Here is a 19,596-nt window from a genome sequence, read left to right as displayed (position 1 = left end):
TAGGAGTGGACCGGCAGGAGGCAGTGTTAGTGATACCGACAGACCTTCTTGCGTGCTTATGTATACGTAGCGATGCTAACGGAAAATTCGGGGCGATCGGAAAACTTGGCAAATGTTTGAGGGCCGATTAAAGGTGAGATAATCTTTCCAAACTGTAGTTTGGAAATCGCTACGATAGCTATTTTCATGCAAAATGGTGATTGGAAATAAATGATTTTGTAAATTTTAAGGTTTGGTAATGAAAATCATTAAAAATTAATTTTTCTTATTCTAAAGCTTATCCGCACCCGGTGGTGCATAGGGCACTGAATCGTATTGATGTAGTGTTAATACTAATCGTTTCTAGGTGCAAGGTGATCAATCCTGCGCTTCAGGTATAAAATAAATCCAGGGTAATATAAAATAAATTTGAGTGTAAAAATTTACTCTTATTTATTTTGACCCTTATAGGAATCGAGCCCATGTCCTCCAGCATGGTACATAGCTAAACACGCTAACTACTACACCACAGAGGCGAATAATTTTTATTTCTTTATCACTCCGCACTTCGTAAATCGATTATTTTTCCATTGTAAAATTGCATCTTTATTAAACTTTTTCAATAATTATGTAAAATTACACATATACCAGTGTAATTTTCAGTGGTATAAAGCGATCACTGAAACCATACAATGACAGGTCGTAAGCCCTGTAAATACTCAGACTTCATTCTACTCATTATTATCATTACTTCATCTACCATATGTTATAAAATGTAATCTATGATGAACAAAATAAAAAATAAATAAACTTTGAAAAATAAAACAACAAATAAAGCAACATTTAGGAGCTTTTTCCCGTTTTTTAAATCACATTTTTAAAAAACCACATTTTAATATGGTGTACGGAGTGTGTGGAAGTTTATGGAATCGTAAGGGAAGGGTTATTATCTATAACCTAACTATGAGTATTTCAATGTTTTGAAATTAATACATAAACCCCGATGATGATAAGGTTATCGTTTACGGTTATTTTCCTTTTCAAGTGATTAAATTAGAATAGTAAGATAGATACCCAGGAGTGTGGATGTGCTGGTGGTGCAGTGGGTGGTGGTTGATGAAGTTGTGTAGCGAAAGCCATCCGAAACGCATTGCCTACTAACGCATTCAACTCCTCCGCCTGAAAACAAAACAACAACAAAATTCAAATACAAATATAAATATTTTAAATAAATACAAGTGCATTTATATTGAAATAAAACAACAATAAAACACTATTTCATTATTTTTAAAAACATTTACGTACGTATATATATACATCCTTTAACCTTTACCCGCACCCCAATGGTGCATAGGGCACTGCGTCATATAAACGCAGTGTTATCTTGATCGTTAACACATGAAGGAAAGGTGATCAGCCCTCCACTGGTGCATAGAGCACTACATACATACATTTATAAATACATATACATAATTATTTATATTATTTTTTGACATCTCAACATACATGGATCGAGAAGAATATTGGGCATTTACAGGGCCTTTCTTCATCTTTGTTGAGATGTCAAAAAATTATATGAAAAATAACTCCTATAATTGGAGATAATCCAGATTAGAAAACAAGTATTTAAACACACTCAAAATGTTGTACATAAGTAATTGTTATTTATTTTAATTTTTACGGACACCCACGAAGCTTTTTTTTTATACATTGTAACAAATTTTACACAGAATATACGAGGTTGGACGGGGATCAGAAGAGTTAGGGTTTCACAATGCTTCATTGACATTTTAAAAATTAAAAAATAAAAGAACTTAGAAATATAAAATGGGTGTATTGGCACAAAACGTCAACTCAAAAAGAAGCAATATTGACTAATGATGCACTATTAAAGTTTTCAACGTTCTATAAACTAGTAAAATACACTCAATGGTTTAAAATGCCACATTTTTATGGTTTTACAAGTAAATTCGAAATTAAGTTTAATAGCAGGTATTTTATTCAGGCTACAAGCTTTGAATAACAGGGATTATTCACAACATTTTGAGTGTGTCCAAATACTATACAAAATCTGGATTATCTCCAATTACAGGAGTTATTTTCACATTATTTTTTGACATCTCATCAAAAATGAAGAAGAATATGGAAGTCTAGGCAATTACTGGGCTGACGACCCAAAAAAATGTTAAATGCCCAGACTTCCATATTCTTCTTAATCTTTGATGAGATGTCAAAAAATAATATAAAAATAACTCCTGTAATTGGAGATGATCCAAATTTTGTAATCAAGTATTTGGACGCACTCAAAATGTTATAAATAAATTATCTGGTCAAATTATAAGCTTAAATAATTCATATTAAAATGATATTTTCTGGCGTTTCTCATGTGTTCCAGGATTCAGACCTCACATACTAATAAAAGAGTTACTGCTTAGTAAAAAGCTTATTTTCATCTCACCAATAGTCTCGTCTCTAGTGAAGTTCTAGTGATTCAAGAACAATGTTTCAAAATTGGTTCATATATATGGAACTTCCAAGAATTTGAGTAGTGTGGTTGTCAATAATGGGTAGAATTAGTGAATATTATACGCGTGTAAAGCGATCACTTAAACCAGCCTATGACGGTTGTCAGCTCCGTAAATGCTCAGACTTCCGTATTCTTCTTCATCTTTGATGAGATGTCAAAAAATAATATGGGATTATTAAAATAGGGATTTTAGAACTAACGTTTTTTGCCAGTATACTTACGATATATTTATTTTTTAGTGAAAATAAGTATGTAGAAATATATTAGAAATCTATAGACACAATAAAATAACAATAAGGTAGGCAAGGCGCCATTAAACAACCTGGCGGGGTAGAATAGTAATTATCTATCATTACCCAGCAAAATGGAAATATGCTGAATGCCTAGCTGCAACTCGACACAAGAGTACGTATGATACAATTACGACTACCGACTTAACCATAGCTCTGAACGGATCAACTCTATCATTTGATAAATTGGCATCAATGTACCATTCCGTTTCGCCCCCGGTATCACAACATTACAGGGAATCATTATTTTTGATCGACAAGCAACTAAGAAGAGCTTTGGTATCAGAGCTTTACAAGGTTTCGGGAAATTCTTAATATTTCCTAACAAACGTCGGATTATATCGGTAATATTATTGAATATATAGTAGTCGTACAGGACCAGCTAACAAAAAAAATATACAGTAGTCGTACATGACCAACTAACAAAACGTAAAATGTTCAGGGGGGCCGTTAAAAGTCTCTTTTGCTTGGCAAGAAAATAAACATCAATGCAGTTAGTCATTTTCAACAAGTCAATATATTATACATACTTCCAAGTTTAAAATCCTTTGGGATTTTTTCAGGGCAATATTAAGCTAGTAAGATATCAAATAGTCGATGATTACTTTTTGTAAAAAATACACTTGGTCACTTTCTCATGTATGACTTCGATATGCGTCATAATCATTTATATATATATATATATATATATATATATATATATATATATATATATATATATATATATATATATATATATATATATATATATATATATATATATATATATATATATATATATATATATATATATATATATATATATATATATATATATATATATATATATATATATATATATATATATATATATATATATATATATATATATATATATATATATATATATATATATATATATATATATATATATATATATATATATATATATATATATATATATACGTTATATAAAATAAAATATATTATTAAGTTTATGATAGAAATTAAGGTTTTTATAATACTTCTTATGTCACATAAAAAAGTAAAATATTCGTTTGTTCAAATTCTTAAATCTCCTAACCTTTCCACCAATTGCTGTGAAATTTTGAAAATACAACGTTGCTATATATGAAAATGTGCCTGTTTTTTTTTTATCTATCTATACAAATAATAACGTAACCTTTTTGTTTGTTGAAAATGTTAAATTTCCTTAAGTAATTCATTCTGTGACGAATGTAATTACCTAGATTTTATTATGTTCAATCTCCTTAACTAATTCAACGATTCACCTGTGACGAGTGTTTTAAACTATGAGAGGTAAAAACATGTTTTTTATAACTGCAATGGCAGCGCCATCTATTAATCGTGACACCAAAATACGCAATACTAAACATTTCTCATGCCGGAAAGCGTGCTTGGCATTTTTGTTTTTTTTTTAATTGACTTGCATTTCCATCACTTCATTAGCATTAAAAAATGAAGCAAATTAGAAATGTGTGGCTTATTTTTTTTATTTTTCATGTAACTTGACTGAGCCACAAAAACGCTTAGCCAGCCACAGCTAGTTATGTATTTTTTTTGTTGACATCTCAACATAGATGAAGAAGAATATGGGAGTCTGGGTATTTACGGGACTTACGACCGTCATAGGCTGAAGTGATCACTTTACACACTATACCATTCACCAATTCTACCCATGATAGTCAACCACACTACTCATTCTTGGAAGTTTTATATATACGATCTAATTTCGAAACATTGTGCTTGATTCACTAGAATTTACTAGAGACATCTCTTGGTGAGATGAAATAAATATTGTTAGTAAATATTCAACGGTGTAAATATTTCGTTGTTATTACTAAAGTAAAGCGTTGGTGTCGTGTAACATATCGCAGCCCCGCATGAATATTTATCATTGGAATACGGACAATTATTATTTCTCGGGTTCGCGGTGTAGCACTGGGTGGATAGTAATTACCATTCTCTCCAGATACAAATCGCGCGATACGATTTTGATAACTTCATAAATCATGAATAAATCATCCGTCCTCTGTCATCTCGCCTACAACTTGTGTTTAGAGTAAACAAACTTCCACAATACATGAGATGCGAGCAACACGTTAAAGGTTGGGCATAGTAATTATAATTTGTAAACATGATACAAGCATGCTATTATTGTGGAGGGTGTGTGTTGTATATTTCAGCGTTTCCAAACCTTTTTTGGCCAGCGTACCACTTGGTAGTACATCACGCTTCATTAAACCACATTTTTCAGAAATTGATTTTTTGTATTTCCACTGTACATTTTAAAGAGGACTTTATTTCCATAACTCAATTTATGTACAATGATTAAAGAAAACACTTGTTTTTTACCACTTGAGTTTTATTAAAGACTACATGTTTCAGAAGTTAAACTTCCATCATTCAGGTCTGTATAGTTATTATACAGGCCTGAATGATGGAAGTTTAACTTCTGAAACATGTAGTCTTTAATAAAACTCAAGTGGTAAAAAACAAGTTTTTTCTTTAATCATTGTAACATGTCTTACCACAAAGTTATTGCCGAAACAATAAATAAAATATCAATTTATGTAAGTTAAAAAAAATAACAAAGGTTTTATTTTTCTGAGATAAAAATGAGAAAATTGATTTTCGATGTTTTATTTATTTTTTTAAATAACAGGTGCTGAAGCTCATTTCTTGTCGAAATTCAAAACCAGGACATTTAACGAAGTATTTATTCAAACTATTTTTTTTATTTTTAAAAAGTACATAGAATTAAATAAAATTATTTGTAGAAAAAAATTTGTTTTTCCCAAAAATTACCAATATTTATAGAAATTATATAAAATTCATTAAACACTGTAAATATATATTTTTTTCTGATAAAAACGAGACATTAAATAAATGAATTTTTACAAATCTACAAATCGTTGTTTCAAATGTAAAAATATTAATGAAACTGTATATAAAAATATTTTTAGTACTGAAATTTTTGATCTTCGTCTGTACATATTAACAAGTTATTAATTAAAATAAATAATAAAAAAAAAAATATATATATATATATATGGGAAGAATACAATACTTAATGATATTTATATGTAATTTTTTTATGTGCGCCATTGCTGATCCATATCCACTCGCATACCACCGGTTGGGAACAGCTGGTATATTTGATTGTTCGTTTTGTGGCTGTATCGCTGCCGAGGGGGCGCTAATATTTACATACAAGTGCTTATTATGAAAATGCAATGCAATTAAAACGCATACATTTCATTGTCTACTGATAATGAATTCAGAATGTAAATTTGACAGAACAAACTAGAACGTTTATGATAAAATAAACGTAATAGAGGTTATTTTAAAAAAATAAGAGGAATTTATTGTGAGTCACAAAGAAACAGCATCTCAAAATAAATACAAAAATTTAAAATTTTCATTAAAAAATTTAGTCACTTTAGTAGTATTTACATTATCATTGTTTGGCGCTTCAATTGGTAATATTGATATTAATGGTTGTGATAACTAAAAGGTGTATCCACCTCCGTAGTGTAGTGGTCAGCGTGGTTAGCCGTTATATAAGTGCCGGGTTCGATTCCCAGGGGGGGTGAAAATACATATTAGTGATTTACACTCTAATATTTATTTAATATTACCCTGGACTGGTCCCTGAAGCGCTGGAGTGGTTACGTTGCCTTCATGGAAATAATATATTAACATTTAGACCCGAAGATGAAAGCATCTGTAGTTTCCGAAATTAATCTTTAAAATATAATAAATATAACTCAAATGATAAAAATAAATGTTTTCTTTTAAATTATAAGTCTTACTATGGTATAATAATAAAACGTAACACAACATACAAAAGCTTAGGCATGCAAACCCGAGTACCCTACCCATTGCTGCTATTCTCATTTTCCTCTTAAAACATTAACTTTCTTCATCCTGAGTTCCTTCACTAACGTCATCTGTATCCCAATAAATATAATCCCACTCTAATCCCCAAAAATCCCAAACGCAGGACTGAATACGTTACATTTATATAATAAACGATCAAGGTAACATCGTGGCATCCCGACATGGTGCACCACTGAATGCTGAGCGAACGGGGTCAAAAGAAGGTGGACCGTTTTTTTTTTTTTTAAATATGGAATGGCGTTGCACATGTAAAATAATGCATTTGCCAATGTCAAGTTAATTGAATTCTTAATTATAAAATATGATATAAAAATTATAAAGATAAACTATAAATTTATTTTATTTAATTTTAGAAAAACAATTAACAGTCTGTACAAATTTGGGTTCCTGCTCGCCAGGATGAGATGGATATCTGTAGGGAGGGGAATAAGCGGGGCCAGAGATTTAAAGAAATTTGGCATTTGGTCATTTATTGGGCAAACAAAGAATATATGGTTAAGGTCTTCCTCTTCGCAACGACACTCGCAAATGGGGGAGTCAAAGACACCAATCCTCGCAAGGTGCTCTCTCGTACAGCAATGACCCATCCTCATTCGACAAATGGTGGATGTATCTTTCTTGTTCATAGAAATTTTCCTAAACCAAAGACGGGACGGGACAGTAGGCTGAATGAGAGAGTAATGTTTTCCCTTTGAAATTTTGGAGGAGTTCCATTTGAGGGACCAGCTGGAAGACATATCGATATTTGGAATTGTCAAAAGGTCATCAGATGGGTAGTAAGAGAAATTCGTACTTCCATTCAAAACGGCTTCCTTAGCTAGAGAGTCGGCCTTCTCATTTCCCGGAATGCCATGGTGGCTTGGAATCCAGGCGAGAGAAACCTGAACGTTTTTTTCTTTGAGTAAATATAATTTCTCACGGATTTGGAATATTAAATGGGATTGGGCTTGTTTGAAGGGACTGCCGCTAATTTTTTGAAGAGAGCTTAGAGAGTCGGATAAAATGAGACACCTTTCAAACTTTTTGGTCATAATGTAGGAAAGAGTTTCTCTTAAAGCCAAGCATTCCGCAGTAAAAACTGACGAAGGTTGAGGAAGTTGGAATTGGGCACAGTAACCATCATCGTGACTGTAAAAAGAAGCTCCTGAATAGCCAGATATTTCCAATTTGGATCCGTCTGTGAAGAATAAAGACCAGTCTTTCCATTTTGATTCAATTATGGAGTTGAAAAGGGAAATCGGACTAGGGGATTTAGTCCCTACTCCAATGTGGGTTTTAATACTTGGGGAAAAAATATGATGAGAGTAAGGGAAGTTATAAAGGGAGGGGGTGGGAGATCGGAATATTTCTGGGATAAATTTTGACAGTTTTTCAAAACTTTTTGCGAGTGCTGGATAAGGCCTATTATGTAACACACGGTTAGATGTTACAGAGTTTAGTAATTTCTTAGATGCCAAAAGAGATGGGTGATTTTCAAAAGCTAAACATTTTATCATGTATCTGTCAGATAGATATTGTCTTCTTATGTCTAGAGGAGGATCCATAGCTTCTAATTGGAGGGCATTTGTGGGGGAAGACTTCATCGCACCCAGGATGATTCTTAAGCATTTGTATTGAATAACAGACAGTTTATTCAATAAGTATATTGGGAGGGGGTCAATTATGATACTGCCATAGTCTAATTGGCTTCTAACAAAAGCGTTGTAAAATAGTTTTAGAGTAAGAGGATGAGAGCCCCACCAAACTCCTGCTAGAGCTCGGAGAGGGTTAATTTTTCTTTCACATTTTGTGATTACAGAATTTATGTGAGGGGCCCATGACAATTTCCTGTCAAAAATAATTCCTAAAAATTTAGCCTGATTACTTATAGGAATGGAGATATTGTCAAATTTTATAGAGTTAAATGGGATTTTATGTTTTTTCGAGAACAATACTATTTGGCTTTTTGAAGGAGATAGTTGAAGGCAATTAGAAGTGAACCAAGTATTGAGAGAAGTCAAGGCTGATTCAAGTTTATTAATAGCAGTTTTCATATCTTTATGTGAAATATATATTACAATGTCATCCGCATACTGCAAGATTTTGCATTTTCCCGAGACTGTTGATTCCAGATCGAAAGTATAGATATTATATAGTAAAGGACTAAGTATAGATCCTTGAGGGAGGCCCTTCCAGATTTTTCTTTCTTTTTTTTTATACATCCCATTTACAATAATAGTTCTTTCTTTTAATATATTTAGAATCACCTGAACAATCTTAAAAGGAAACTTTAACGAGCATAGTTTGACTTTGAGGACATTAAGGTCCACATTATCATAAGCTCCACAAATATCGATAAAAGCTGCAGCGGTGCATTCATTTTGAGAAAACGCTACTCGAATATCTGTTGAGAAAATAGAGAGATTATCGGTGGTTGATTTGTTTTTACGGAAACCAAATTGTGAAGCAGACAGTAAGGAATTGCTCTCCACAAACCAGTCTACTCTATTTTTTATCATATGTTCAAAAAGCTTTAGCATACACGAAGATAACGCTATGGGGTGGTATGAATCTCCCTTCATTGGGTCTTTATCAGGTTTTAGAATAGGGATTATCCGCTGAATTTTCCAATCAGCTGGAATTATTCCAGTTTCAAATATTTTATTTAGTATATTAATATATTTAAGTAAAATTTGTTGTGGAAATTTTTGAATCAATGAGTATGGGATCATGTCTAAGCCGGGGGATGAGATTTTAACATATTCTAGGGGAAGTAATAACTCCTCAATCTGGAAAGGTGAGTCAAACCAAGATTCTTGATTGAGAATGACTGAAGAGTGGGATGGGAGTTCTTGGATTGTTGGAACATGAGAAGGTGCCAATTTGTCAACGAAATCGTAGATCCAAGCTGAATCATCGGAAATTTTTCTGAGTGACGAAGAAGACGGGGACCTAAATTTTCGTATGGCTGTCCAAACATCTGTCAATGGGGTTTGAGGTGAGAGAGCGCAACAGAAAGATTTCCAACCTATTCGTTTTTTCTGTTTTAATATTTTTTTTGTCTCAGCTTGAACTCTTTTAAACTCCAAAAAATTTAATTCACTCATATCATGTTTATATTTGGACATACAATTTTTTTCTATTTTTAACAGCTAGACTGCACTCGGAATCCCACCAAGGGCATGGCGACGGATTCCTCCGAGTCTTTGGATTTATTTTAGGGGTGGTAGAATTAACTGCGGACATAATTGTGTCTATAAATTTAGAATACTCCAGTGGGATATCGAAGTCGCTCGCAGGATGAGATTTGGAATTATTTTTTTCCAAAATACTAACAAAGTTAGTCCAGTCAGTTTTTTTGAAATTATAAATGGTGTTTTGAGTTCTAGGGGTGATGCGAGACTTAAGAGGTATGTGAATAGTGATTGGGAAATGGTCACTCGAATGAGGATCGTCTAAGATACTCCAGGATACCCTGGATGCTAAATCGTTAGAGCATAATGAGATATCAACAGCGCTCTGTCTATGAGATGGAGAACTTAATCTGGTAGGAGAACCGTCGTTAAGAATACATATATCGTTATCATCAACGAAACTTAAGATGTTCCTACCTGAGCGGTCTGTATAAGCACTCCCCCAGCTGAGAGAATGTGCGTTGAAATCACCTAGTATGAAAAATGATTTGGGCAACAATTTTATTATATTATTCCAGCCAGACAGATCAAAAGGGATGTTAGGGGGAATATATACTGAAATATAGGATACATTGTTTATAGAGGCTGCAACAATTTGGAAAGATGAGGAGTTTGGGACAAGGATGTGGGAATAGTGAAGATGGTTTTTAATAAGAAGGGCTGCTCCTCCTCTACCATCGGGTCGGTCATCACGCAGGCAAATATAACCTGGGATAACAAAGTTGTATCCTGGCTTGAACCAGGTTTCTGATAAAGCAGCTATGTCAATTTTGTATTCCTTTAGAAGGGAACATAAATCTATTTTATTCGAAATAGCACTACGGCAATTCCACTGTAAGATAGATAATTTTGACTCCATCTCGTTAAAATGAAAGTCTTGTGTAATAGGGGTGATTATGTTATTAGAGGAGATTGGAATTTTGTGAGGCATTGTGATTTTGGAGAGTTGAATTGGAAGTGGTTTTGGCAGCGTTGTACGGTTTTTGGGGGGAGTTTTCGAAAATTGAGGTAATAAGTATGATTAATTGAGAAAGTACGTGTGATAAATTATCAGGTGTTGTAACACTGGCCTCTTTATTGCCAGACTGAAGAGCGCAACCATCGGGAGAATTTGTATACGGTAAAAAGGAAATGGACTTTAATTTATCAAGAGTTGATTTGCTAATGTTAGGAAGAAACAATGACCTCGGAGCGGATTCTTTATAAATCGTCTTGTTATACGACAAAGGTTGTGAATGAGAAGATTGTTGGATATTACGGGATTGTGAGGAAGTGGTAGACTTTGTAATATCTGCGTATGATTTTCCCTTGCTAAATGTGGACTTGGCAGCCTCGTTATATGAAATATTTTGTTCAGTCATGCTCCTCTTTATTAAATTTTGCCTCAAATATTCAGGACATATTCTATTGGTAGCTAAATGATTACCTGAACAATTTACGCATGTAGCATTCTGAATTTCAACTTCGCAAGTCTCACCCATATGCTCCAATCCACACTTGAAACATCTAGGTTTGGACCTGCAAATTGTCTTGGCGTGTCCATAACGACAGCATGCAAAACAAAGAATTGTAGGATAGATGTATAGCTCAACGTCTATTACCGAATAGAATGAAAATATCTTTTTAGGGAGAATCTGCCCTTGGAAAGTAAGAATAACAGTTTGGGTGGGTACCCACGAGAATTTTTGGTCTACAGGCGAAGTGACTTTTCTAGAAAGTCTTCGAGATTTCGTAATCATACCACATTCATTTGGAACCTCGATATTTTTTACAATCTCTTCATGGGTCCACTCTAAAGGGATACCCCTGACCAGGCCCATGCGAGAGACCATATGGTACGGGATAAATACTTTGTAGTCATATGTTTCCAAAGCATTATCATCAATAAAACTATTTGCCGCTGAGTATGTCAAAAATTGTACAGAAATCCGGTTTCGGCCGATAGATTTTATTCCTGCACGAGGAACAATACCAGGAATATTTAGGGATTGCAAAAGTTTGCCAAAATCGATGATATTCAAAGAGAAAGAAGAATTGGGGACAACGTTTTTTTGGACAAAAACGCAGAAAGGTCCACTGTCTCTTTCTGTGTATTTGTTTTTGATATATTCTGACTGTAAGGAAGAAGGATCATTAGATGTTGAAGGGGATAAGGTTTTCGGAGTTGCATTATGAATATCTTTGGCAGAATCAGTTTTAGAAATTTTTCTGATTTTATTGGGGAGGATTGGAGACGTGGGTAATGAAGAGTTGGAAGAAGATGTAGATGGGATGTCGGGAGGCTCTTTACGACGTGTTTTAATTCTTTCCATACTTATTCAGAAATAATCCAATGAGTGTATTGAAAGAAAAATATATGTATATAAACGAAAAATATTATATGCAACTAAAAAATATTATTGTTGCAATTCACCATTACAACTAGGAAAATAATAAAGTATGAAATTTAAGAATCAAAATAATAAAATAACGATAGATTTGGCTTATCTGAGAAGTAATCCTTAATCAGCAACCATTTAAACTATAAACAACTTATGAAATATCGAAAAAAACTCAAAATATGACAAAATTATTGGAGCTATTTAATATATGAACTGACAAACACAACTGTCAAAACTCAAGTCCAAGGTGGACCGTTTGATGTACATAAAAAATATGATGTTTGTATATGTAAATATATATTTACATACATATTTTTACATAGAATATATATATAATTTTTACATAAAATATGCATACATATCGTATCCATGATGTAATAATTTGTATCCGTGTACCTTGTAAAATTTCCTGTCTAGCATACTTATATATGCATATATAAACATTTTTTTTTCTGAGTGAAACCAAAAACAGATTCTCAACCATCATTGTGCCAGATATGGAATCTGTATTTGGTTAGAAAATAATAACCCAAATTACCTTTTAACAGATGTATCCGAAATGCCCATTCCACATTCGTTCGGGCTATCAAATTAATTTTACCTTATCTTAGATCATTTCACTAGAGCCGGACCCTAATAACTAATCACACTCTATAGCCTAAGGAGACTGCCACGGAACAAATGGTACTGAAGACTGGGATTCGATTCAGCGGCAGGCAGGAATAAATATGGTTCAAGGGTTGTGTTAAAATCGCTTATTATTTGGGGTTTTTAGCTGTTTTTTTTATGAAAACTTATATATCATATAAGGTTTAGAGTTTAGCGGTTTGCATACATTACTTTTCTTTAATTACCCGATGACCAAGTGACTCTGAAATCTAGCTACGGCTTATGCAACACCGCTTATCATTACCCTACTCAGGCTTCAACTTTTTAAGTTTCATACCCTATACTCGTGAGTGGATTTACTCTTTATGTTTAGAGTTACGGTAATTTCATGTAATTCATGAGTGAAAATTCTAGGCAAAAACACTCGCTGCATACTTGACGTCATTATATTCACATTAAATATGATAACTTCAGTTTGAATTATACTTAAAAATTTATCGAACGTATGTATCGATTTAGCATAAACATTATGGAAAAACATGATTTTTAAATCCTAATAAAAATATACTACTTTTTATGACCACATTTATCAGTTAATTTTGCAACATTTTGAGTGTGTCCAAAAACTTGTTCACAAATCTGGATTATCTCCAATTATAGGAGTATTTTTCATATTATTTTGACATCTCAACAAAGATGAAGAAGAATATGGAAGTCTGGGCATTACCGGGGCTGATGACCGTAATAGGCTGATTTAAGTGATCACTTTACACACGTGTAACATTCACCAATTCTACCCATTATTGACAACCACACTACTCAAATTCTCGGAAGTTCTATATATATTAACCAATTTTGAAACATTGCTTTTGAATCACTAGAACTTCACTAGATACATCTATTGGTGAGATGAAAAAATATTTTTACTGAGCAGAAACTCTTTTATTAGTATGTGAGGTCCGAATCCTGGATTATAATCACACACATGAGAAACGCCAGAACATATCATTTTCATTTTTAACATTTAAGCTTATAATTTGACCAGATAATTTATTATTTTAATATGAGAATAAAATGATACTAAGCATGCTTATTTTTCGTTAAAAATAATTTTACAACATGATGATCTTAATATGAGAATAAAACGATTTGAATATAAGAATAATATGACAATATGAAGATTTTAATTGGTGTATATTTTTATGAATATTTGATTGCAATGTATTTTTTTAAGTGCATTTGTGAGTACGCATTATAATCATCTCCATTAAAAAAACATTAAAAAATAATTAAAAACAGGACTGCAGTGCATCTAATGTATACATACATATGTATAAGCAAAAACTACATTAGAATTTATCACCAAACTTAAATAGATACATTTAAAATTAACTTTAAATAAAATTACGGAATGCAATTAACTTTCCTACTTATCCCTATAATTTCACAATACCAAGCTTCTACGGTGGAATGTAAAATCAAATGACTTCGCGGCAAATACTGCAGTAATAACTTTATTTTTATTTTGCTTTAAAGCTTCGTATGGAATGCAGTTACAGCAGCGTAAGAAAACAGCCGCGCTTAAACAAATCATTGTGTTTAGGTTTTAAGAAAACGCGGGAATTTTTGTTTTTCTTCGATTTTTTTACTTGTGGTGGCGGAACAATTGTCACAAATTTTATTTTTATGTGTTTCTTAATAATAAAATACAATTTATTAGATTCTTGAATTAGTATTAAATTCAAACATTAAATAAATGGAGTTCTATAAATTAAACGCCAAATTTATAAATATAGTGATTACTTTATACACATGCAGCATTCACCATTCTGCAGATGATTGACACAAACACACTATATATAATTAAAATGTAACTTTGTTTTAAAATCACTAAAATAGTGATTTTAAAACAAAGTTACATATTAATTATAAAATGGAAAATCACAAAGTTAGTGCTTCAAATATAAATTATACAAACACAATTCTTTACACTCAATTGTTAGAGCTCCTACGTGTATCATTAATTGGCCTATAACAGCACATAAAACCAGTAAATACTGATCTTCCATATTCTTTCATATATTTTTTTTAAACGATGGAAGTTAAGTTTGCGAAACTAGTAGTCATCAATAAACTCAAGTGGTTTAAAAACAAGTGTTTTCTTAATCATTCTTTCATATTTATATTCAGCTTACATATGTTAAAAATGACTCCTTATTGGAGAAAACACAGATTTGTGAACAAGTCGCTCACTCCTTTCAAGAACGTCATAAATCAAAAATCGACGATTTTCAGTTGTGCATGTTTTCGGAATACCCAGAAAATGTACTATATCCCAGAAAAAGAGGCATATTTTTAACTTAATATTTACCCGCTACAGGGTAGAAAGTAATGTTTTTGCATTTTAAAGAAAAGGTATTGTTTAATCATGTTTTAAAATATACTAAATATTTTTCAAATGAAGAAAAAACCTTCAGGTTTTACCTAAAAAGATCTGTTGCACAGTAAAAAGTTCAATAAGTGGCTTGATATTTATTTTTAATACATTGTATCATATTTTTTAACTTTAAAAACGTTCTCCTGAAAAATAAAGTTTTTATTTTTATTTATGACGTTCTTGAAAGGAGTGAGCGAAGTATGCAAAATATAAAATATGATACAATTGCTTTACGAAGTCTAAACAGCTTAATTTGGGCTGCCAGCTTTGTCAGCAACAGGATAAAATTGTAAGCTTTTAAATTTCCCAATTAGCAGTAACGTTTAGGAAGAGAACGGGTTAATGAGGGGTGTCGCTGCGTCACACATGTAACGGATTTATAGCCAACTTCATTCAGAAGCTGTTGTGTTGACGTATTAATGGCCCATTTCGGGCTAAAAGCTCCGACTCAAAAGACCGAATCATTAAACACATCTCATGTTTATAAATAACCCGGCTGAAGGAAATGGTCACATAACTGAAGTGACAAAGTGTACAAGGAGTGAACATTCTTCAGTTTATTTTATATCATAGAGCTTGGTACATACTTACGTGCTAACTTTTTTAAATTCTAATCCTTTGGATTTTTTGTTTTCTGTTAAAATCAAATATTTGTGCACAACATTTTGAGTGTGTCCAAATACTTGTTCACAAAATCTGGATTATCTCCAATTTCAGGAAATATTTACATATTATTTTTTGACGTCTCATCAAAGATGAAGATATATTTAGAACTTCCAAGAATTTGAGTAGTGTGGTATGTATATAAAGAACTTCCAAGAATTTGAGTAGTGTGGTTGTCAAAAATGGGTAGAATTGGTGAATGTTACACGTGTGTAAAGTGATCATTTAAACCAGCCTATGACGGTCTTCAGCCCCGTAAATGCCCAGACATCCATATTCTTCTTCATTTTTGATGAGATGTCAAACAATAATATACAAATATATGTAGTTTATATTAGCACTTTTAATCTAATTTTATTTCTGATAATATCTATTGTATTCTTGCCAGTACCCTTTACTATAACCTAAAATATAGTGTATGCTCACACACAGGCCATGCCTTTGAGGGATCTTTTTTTTGTATTAATATAATTTTTTTTTATACTTGTAATTTTATTATGTCGTGAAATGCAAAAGAATTTCAAATAATAAAAAAACGCTTTTTATCCTGGGATTGAAAGGATTAGACTGTTAATCTGGATTTAAGTTTTGTACACAACATTTTGGTGGGTCCAAATACTTGTTCACAAACCTGAGGGTTTTCTCCACTTAAAAATTATTTTACATCTTCTTAATCCATACGTTGTATCTCTATAGAGATTTAGAAGGATATTGAAAAACCGGGGTTAGAATCTTGCAAACATTCAAATAAAACGGTCTCTGCTAAATAAAATCTTTTCAGTCCAACATTTATTGCTGTTGTGAACTCATATGTACTGTGTCATGAGATTGATCATAATATATCTACGAGTTCCAAAAATTTAAGTAGTGTTTGTCAATCATGGGAAGAATGGTCAATGTGTTAGGTCATAAGCCCTGTTAATACCCAGACTTTTATATTCTTCATCTCCTATGTTTTGTACAGAAATTTCTTGGTGAAACTGCATTTAATATTATAAAACAAAAACATTTATTTTTTCACTTTTATTTTAGGTGACCAGTGACCGGGTATCGTCGTTACCGACATCATGTAATTATTGAAAAGTTGTATTTTTAAGGTATCAAAACATCAAGAGAAATAGCTTTTATAATTTAAATAAATATGAGCTTCCCCAGTAAAATAATTTATCTACTTGCTCATGTCGAGTAATTGACATTAAATTTCCACAAAATACACATAAAGAGCTTTAACAAGTCCATTGAACAGCTAAAACAGAGTATAAAATTAAACACGTTAATATACAATACTAACGTTAAAGAAAGCAAGTCCTCTTGTTTCTCGATTTTCCTTTGTTCGAATAAAAGTTTTATCAATTAATTATCCCTTTTTGTTCTCCATTCGTAAAGCACTTCGAACTGTATTTAAAGTTTTACATAGTGCGCAGTTAAACTAGTCGAGACGGTTCACATGCAAAACGGATATGTCTCAGGTATTCCGTATTAGGTTAATGACTCGATCGCCAAGTTTTTCAATGTATTTCTTAGCATTGTGAGATTTGATACATGCTTTGCAGCTTTTTGCCATTAAACTAAAAAAAAGACTGAGTTTTCAATAAAGTGTAGGGCTACGAACATCGTATATAGTAAGTTTAGTGATAAGGAAAATTGTTGTTTAAAGCCAAGAAAAAATTGAAATAAATTTAGAAAATACGAATACATATTTTTAATGTAAGGTACTTTTAATATTAGAAAACAATGTTTTTTTTTCACACAAACAAATAAGCTTAAAATAAACAGATTAAACTCGTACTAATAAATATTCAAAATCAAGTTTCTTTAAATAATAATAAATAATTGTATAACTTTATAAATTGAAAGACCACTTTCAAGTATTGCCAAATACTTGAAAGTGGTCAGGTTAGGAGTCGTAACAATCGGCGGGTATGTGTGAGGAGATGCATCAACGTGGAAGAGGCGAAGAATGTTTGCAAGGACAGAGTGGTGTGGCGCTCTATTCTCTCTGCCTACCCCTGCGGGGAAGCGGCGTGATGGTTAGTTAGTTTTTTTTTATAAATTAAACGATACGTTATATTATGTTCTTATGATAAATGCGAACAATGTAATTAAATAATGAAAATGCAATATAGATAGATATATTCAATAATAGACAGAATAGTGAACGTTACACAAGCGTACAAAGTGATCACTTAAACCAGTCAAATGTCAGATCGTCAAACCAGCAAAATCAGGAAGCCCTGGGATGCTTAGATTTCCAACTTCTTTCATATAAAACCCACGGATAAAAGTGTGATTTTAAGTTGGGATACATATTATCTCAACTTGAAATGAACTATTATCAATTTTATTTTGTTTGACAGCATTTTTAATGTGACCAATTTTTTGTTCACATGGAATGTAATGCTGTTCCACAATAGTTATATTAATATCAAGATTTTCTTGGCGTACGCATGTGTCCACAGCTCGCTCTACAATAATCCTGTTGATTTATCCGCACAATTCATGTGAAACGTATTAATCGACCTGTTGATCTCGCGGCTGACCGATAAATCTACATGGGAAATGCCCAAAACGGTAACGCGTATTAAACTCGCATTACAAAACTGGCCCGGGGAACCGTAGCTAATAAAGACGGATGGGAATAGCGGAGGATACTAGGAAGCTGCCAATTAAATATTCGTTCGTGTTGGTCATAAAAATCGGCAACGCGGATGAAAAATTTTACGTTCTTAATTCGGTAATAAGTCATCGTTTACGGTCAATTTACATCAATTCTGGCGATTAGTAAAAACGTATTTGTCATCAAACGTAACGATAATTTATTGTAGTACTACATATCGCTCATTTGGTGCAACAATGACGTAATTACATTTTTTTTTAAAACAAGTTAAATATGTCAAAATGTGCAGAAAGGCTATTTACATCGGGAGAAACATCTACAGAATTGATTTTGTGATGAAATGCTGCGAGATGGCGCGAGTGTCATTATAGAATTGAGTAAAATAGCACCATTTCTGTTGCTACAACGTCTGAATAGCATCTCCTGTAATATTTCTAAAAGTGTAATTACGCCATTGTTGCACCAAATGAGCGATATATTTGGTTTGTTTAGTTAAACTCAACAAACGATAAATTTCAACTTAATTTTCTTTAAACCCTGGCAACATTTAACGAAATATAATTTTTCTTTAAAAATGGTTTTGTATTGGAGTTTATCTGGGAAAAAATGTATACTTTAGAAAATAATTATTCGACAAATACAATTATTACTTCACTTTATGTTTGCCAATAAGGCCCTTATAACCAGGCTTTCCAATCGTTGAAGCAGGCAGTATTTTTTTCATTTTTAATCAATGTTTTACTTAGTAAATACCACTATTTCTTAAAATCTACTGTGACACGTGTTTCGATGCATTCCGCATCATTTTCTGAAAATGATGCGAAATGCATCGAAACACGTGTCACTGTAGATTTTAAGAAATAGTGGTATTTACTAAGTAAAACATCAATAAAAAATGGATAGATTTTACCACAAAGGGACTACCGAATCAATTAATGAAAGTATTTTTTTCTACTGAAATCGTTAATTTCTATTGTGTTTTTTTCGGTTTATAAAGTACGCTCCAATGTTTTTACT

The 19,596-nt window shown here is 32.2% G+C and overlaps 1 protein-coding gene across 3 annotated transcripts in view; it reads right to left on the bottom strand.

The window, feature by feature from the left end:
• LOC148303167 (EGFR adapter protein-like) overlaps positions 1-19,596 on the bottom strand; it is a 176,149-nt gene that overhangs the window by 16,871 nt on the left and 139,682 nt on the right. For all 3 annotated transcript variants that reach the window (XM_088270402.1, XM_088270403.1, XM_088270404.1), the window contains one exon: positions 1,054-1,158. In XM_088270402.1, the coding sequence (XP_088126528.1) occupies positions 1,054-1,158 (105 nt within the window). The remainder of the gene's footprint in view (positions 1-1,053; positions 1,159-19,596) is intronic.

The sequence above is a fragment of the Brachycentrus maculatus genome, unplaced genomic scaffold (genome assembly GCF_059751285.1).
Source record: "Brachycentrus maculatus isolate JH-2025_06_01 unplaced genomic scaffold, ASM5975128v1 h1tg000383l, whole genome shotgun sequence".
NCBI classification, from domain to species: Eukaryota; Metazoa; Arthropoda; class Insecta; order Trichoptera; family Brachycentridae; genus Brachycentrus; species Brachycentrus maculatus.
The sequence above is the reverse complement of the archived record's forward strand: the minus strand, read 5'-3'. Positions and strand labels throughout refer to the sequence as shown.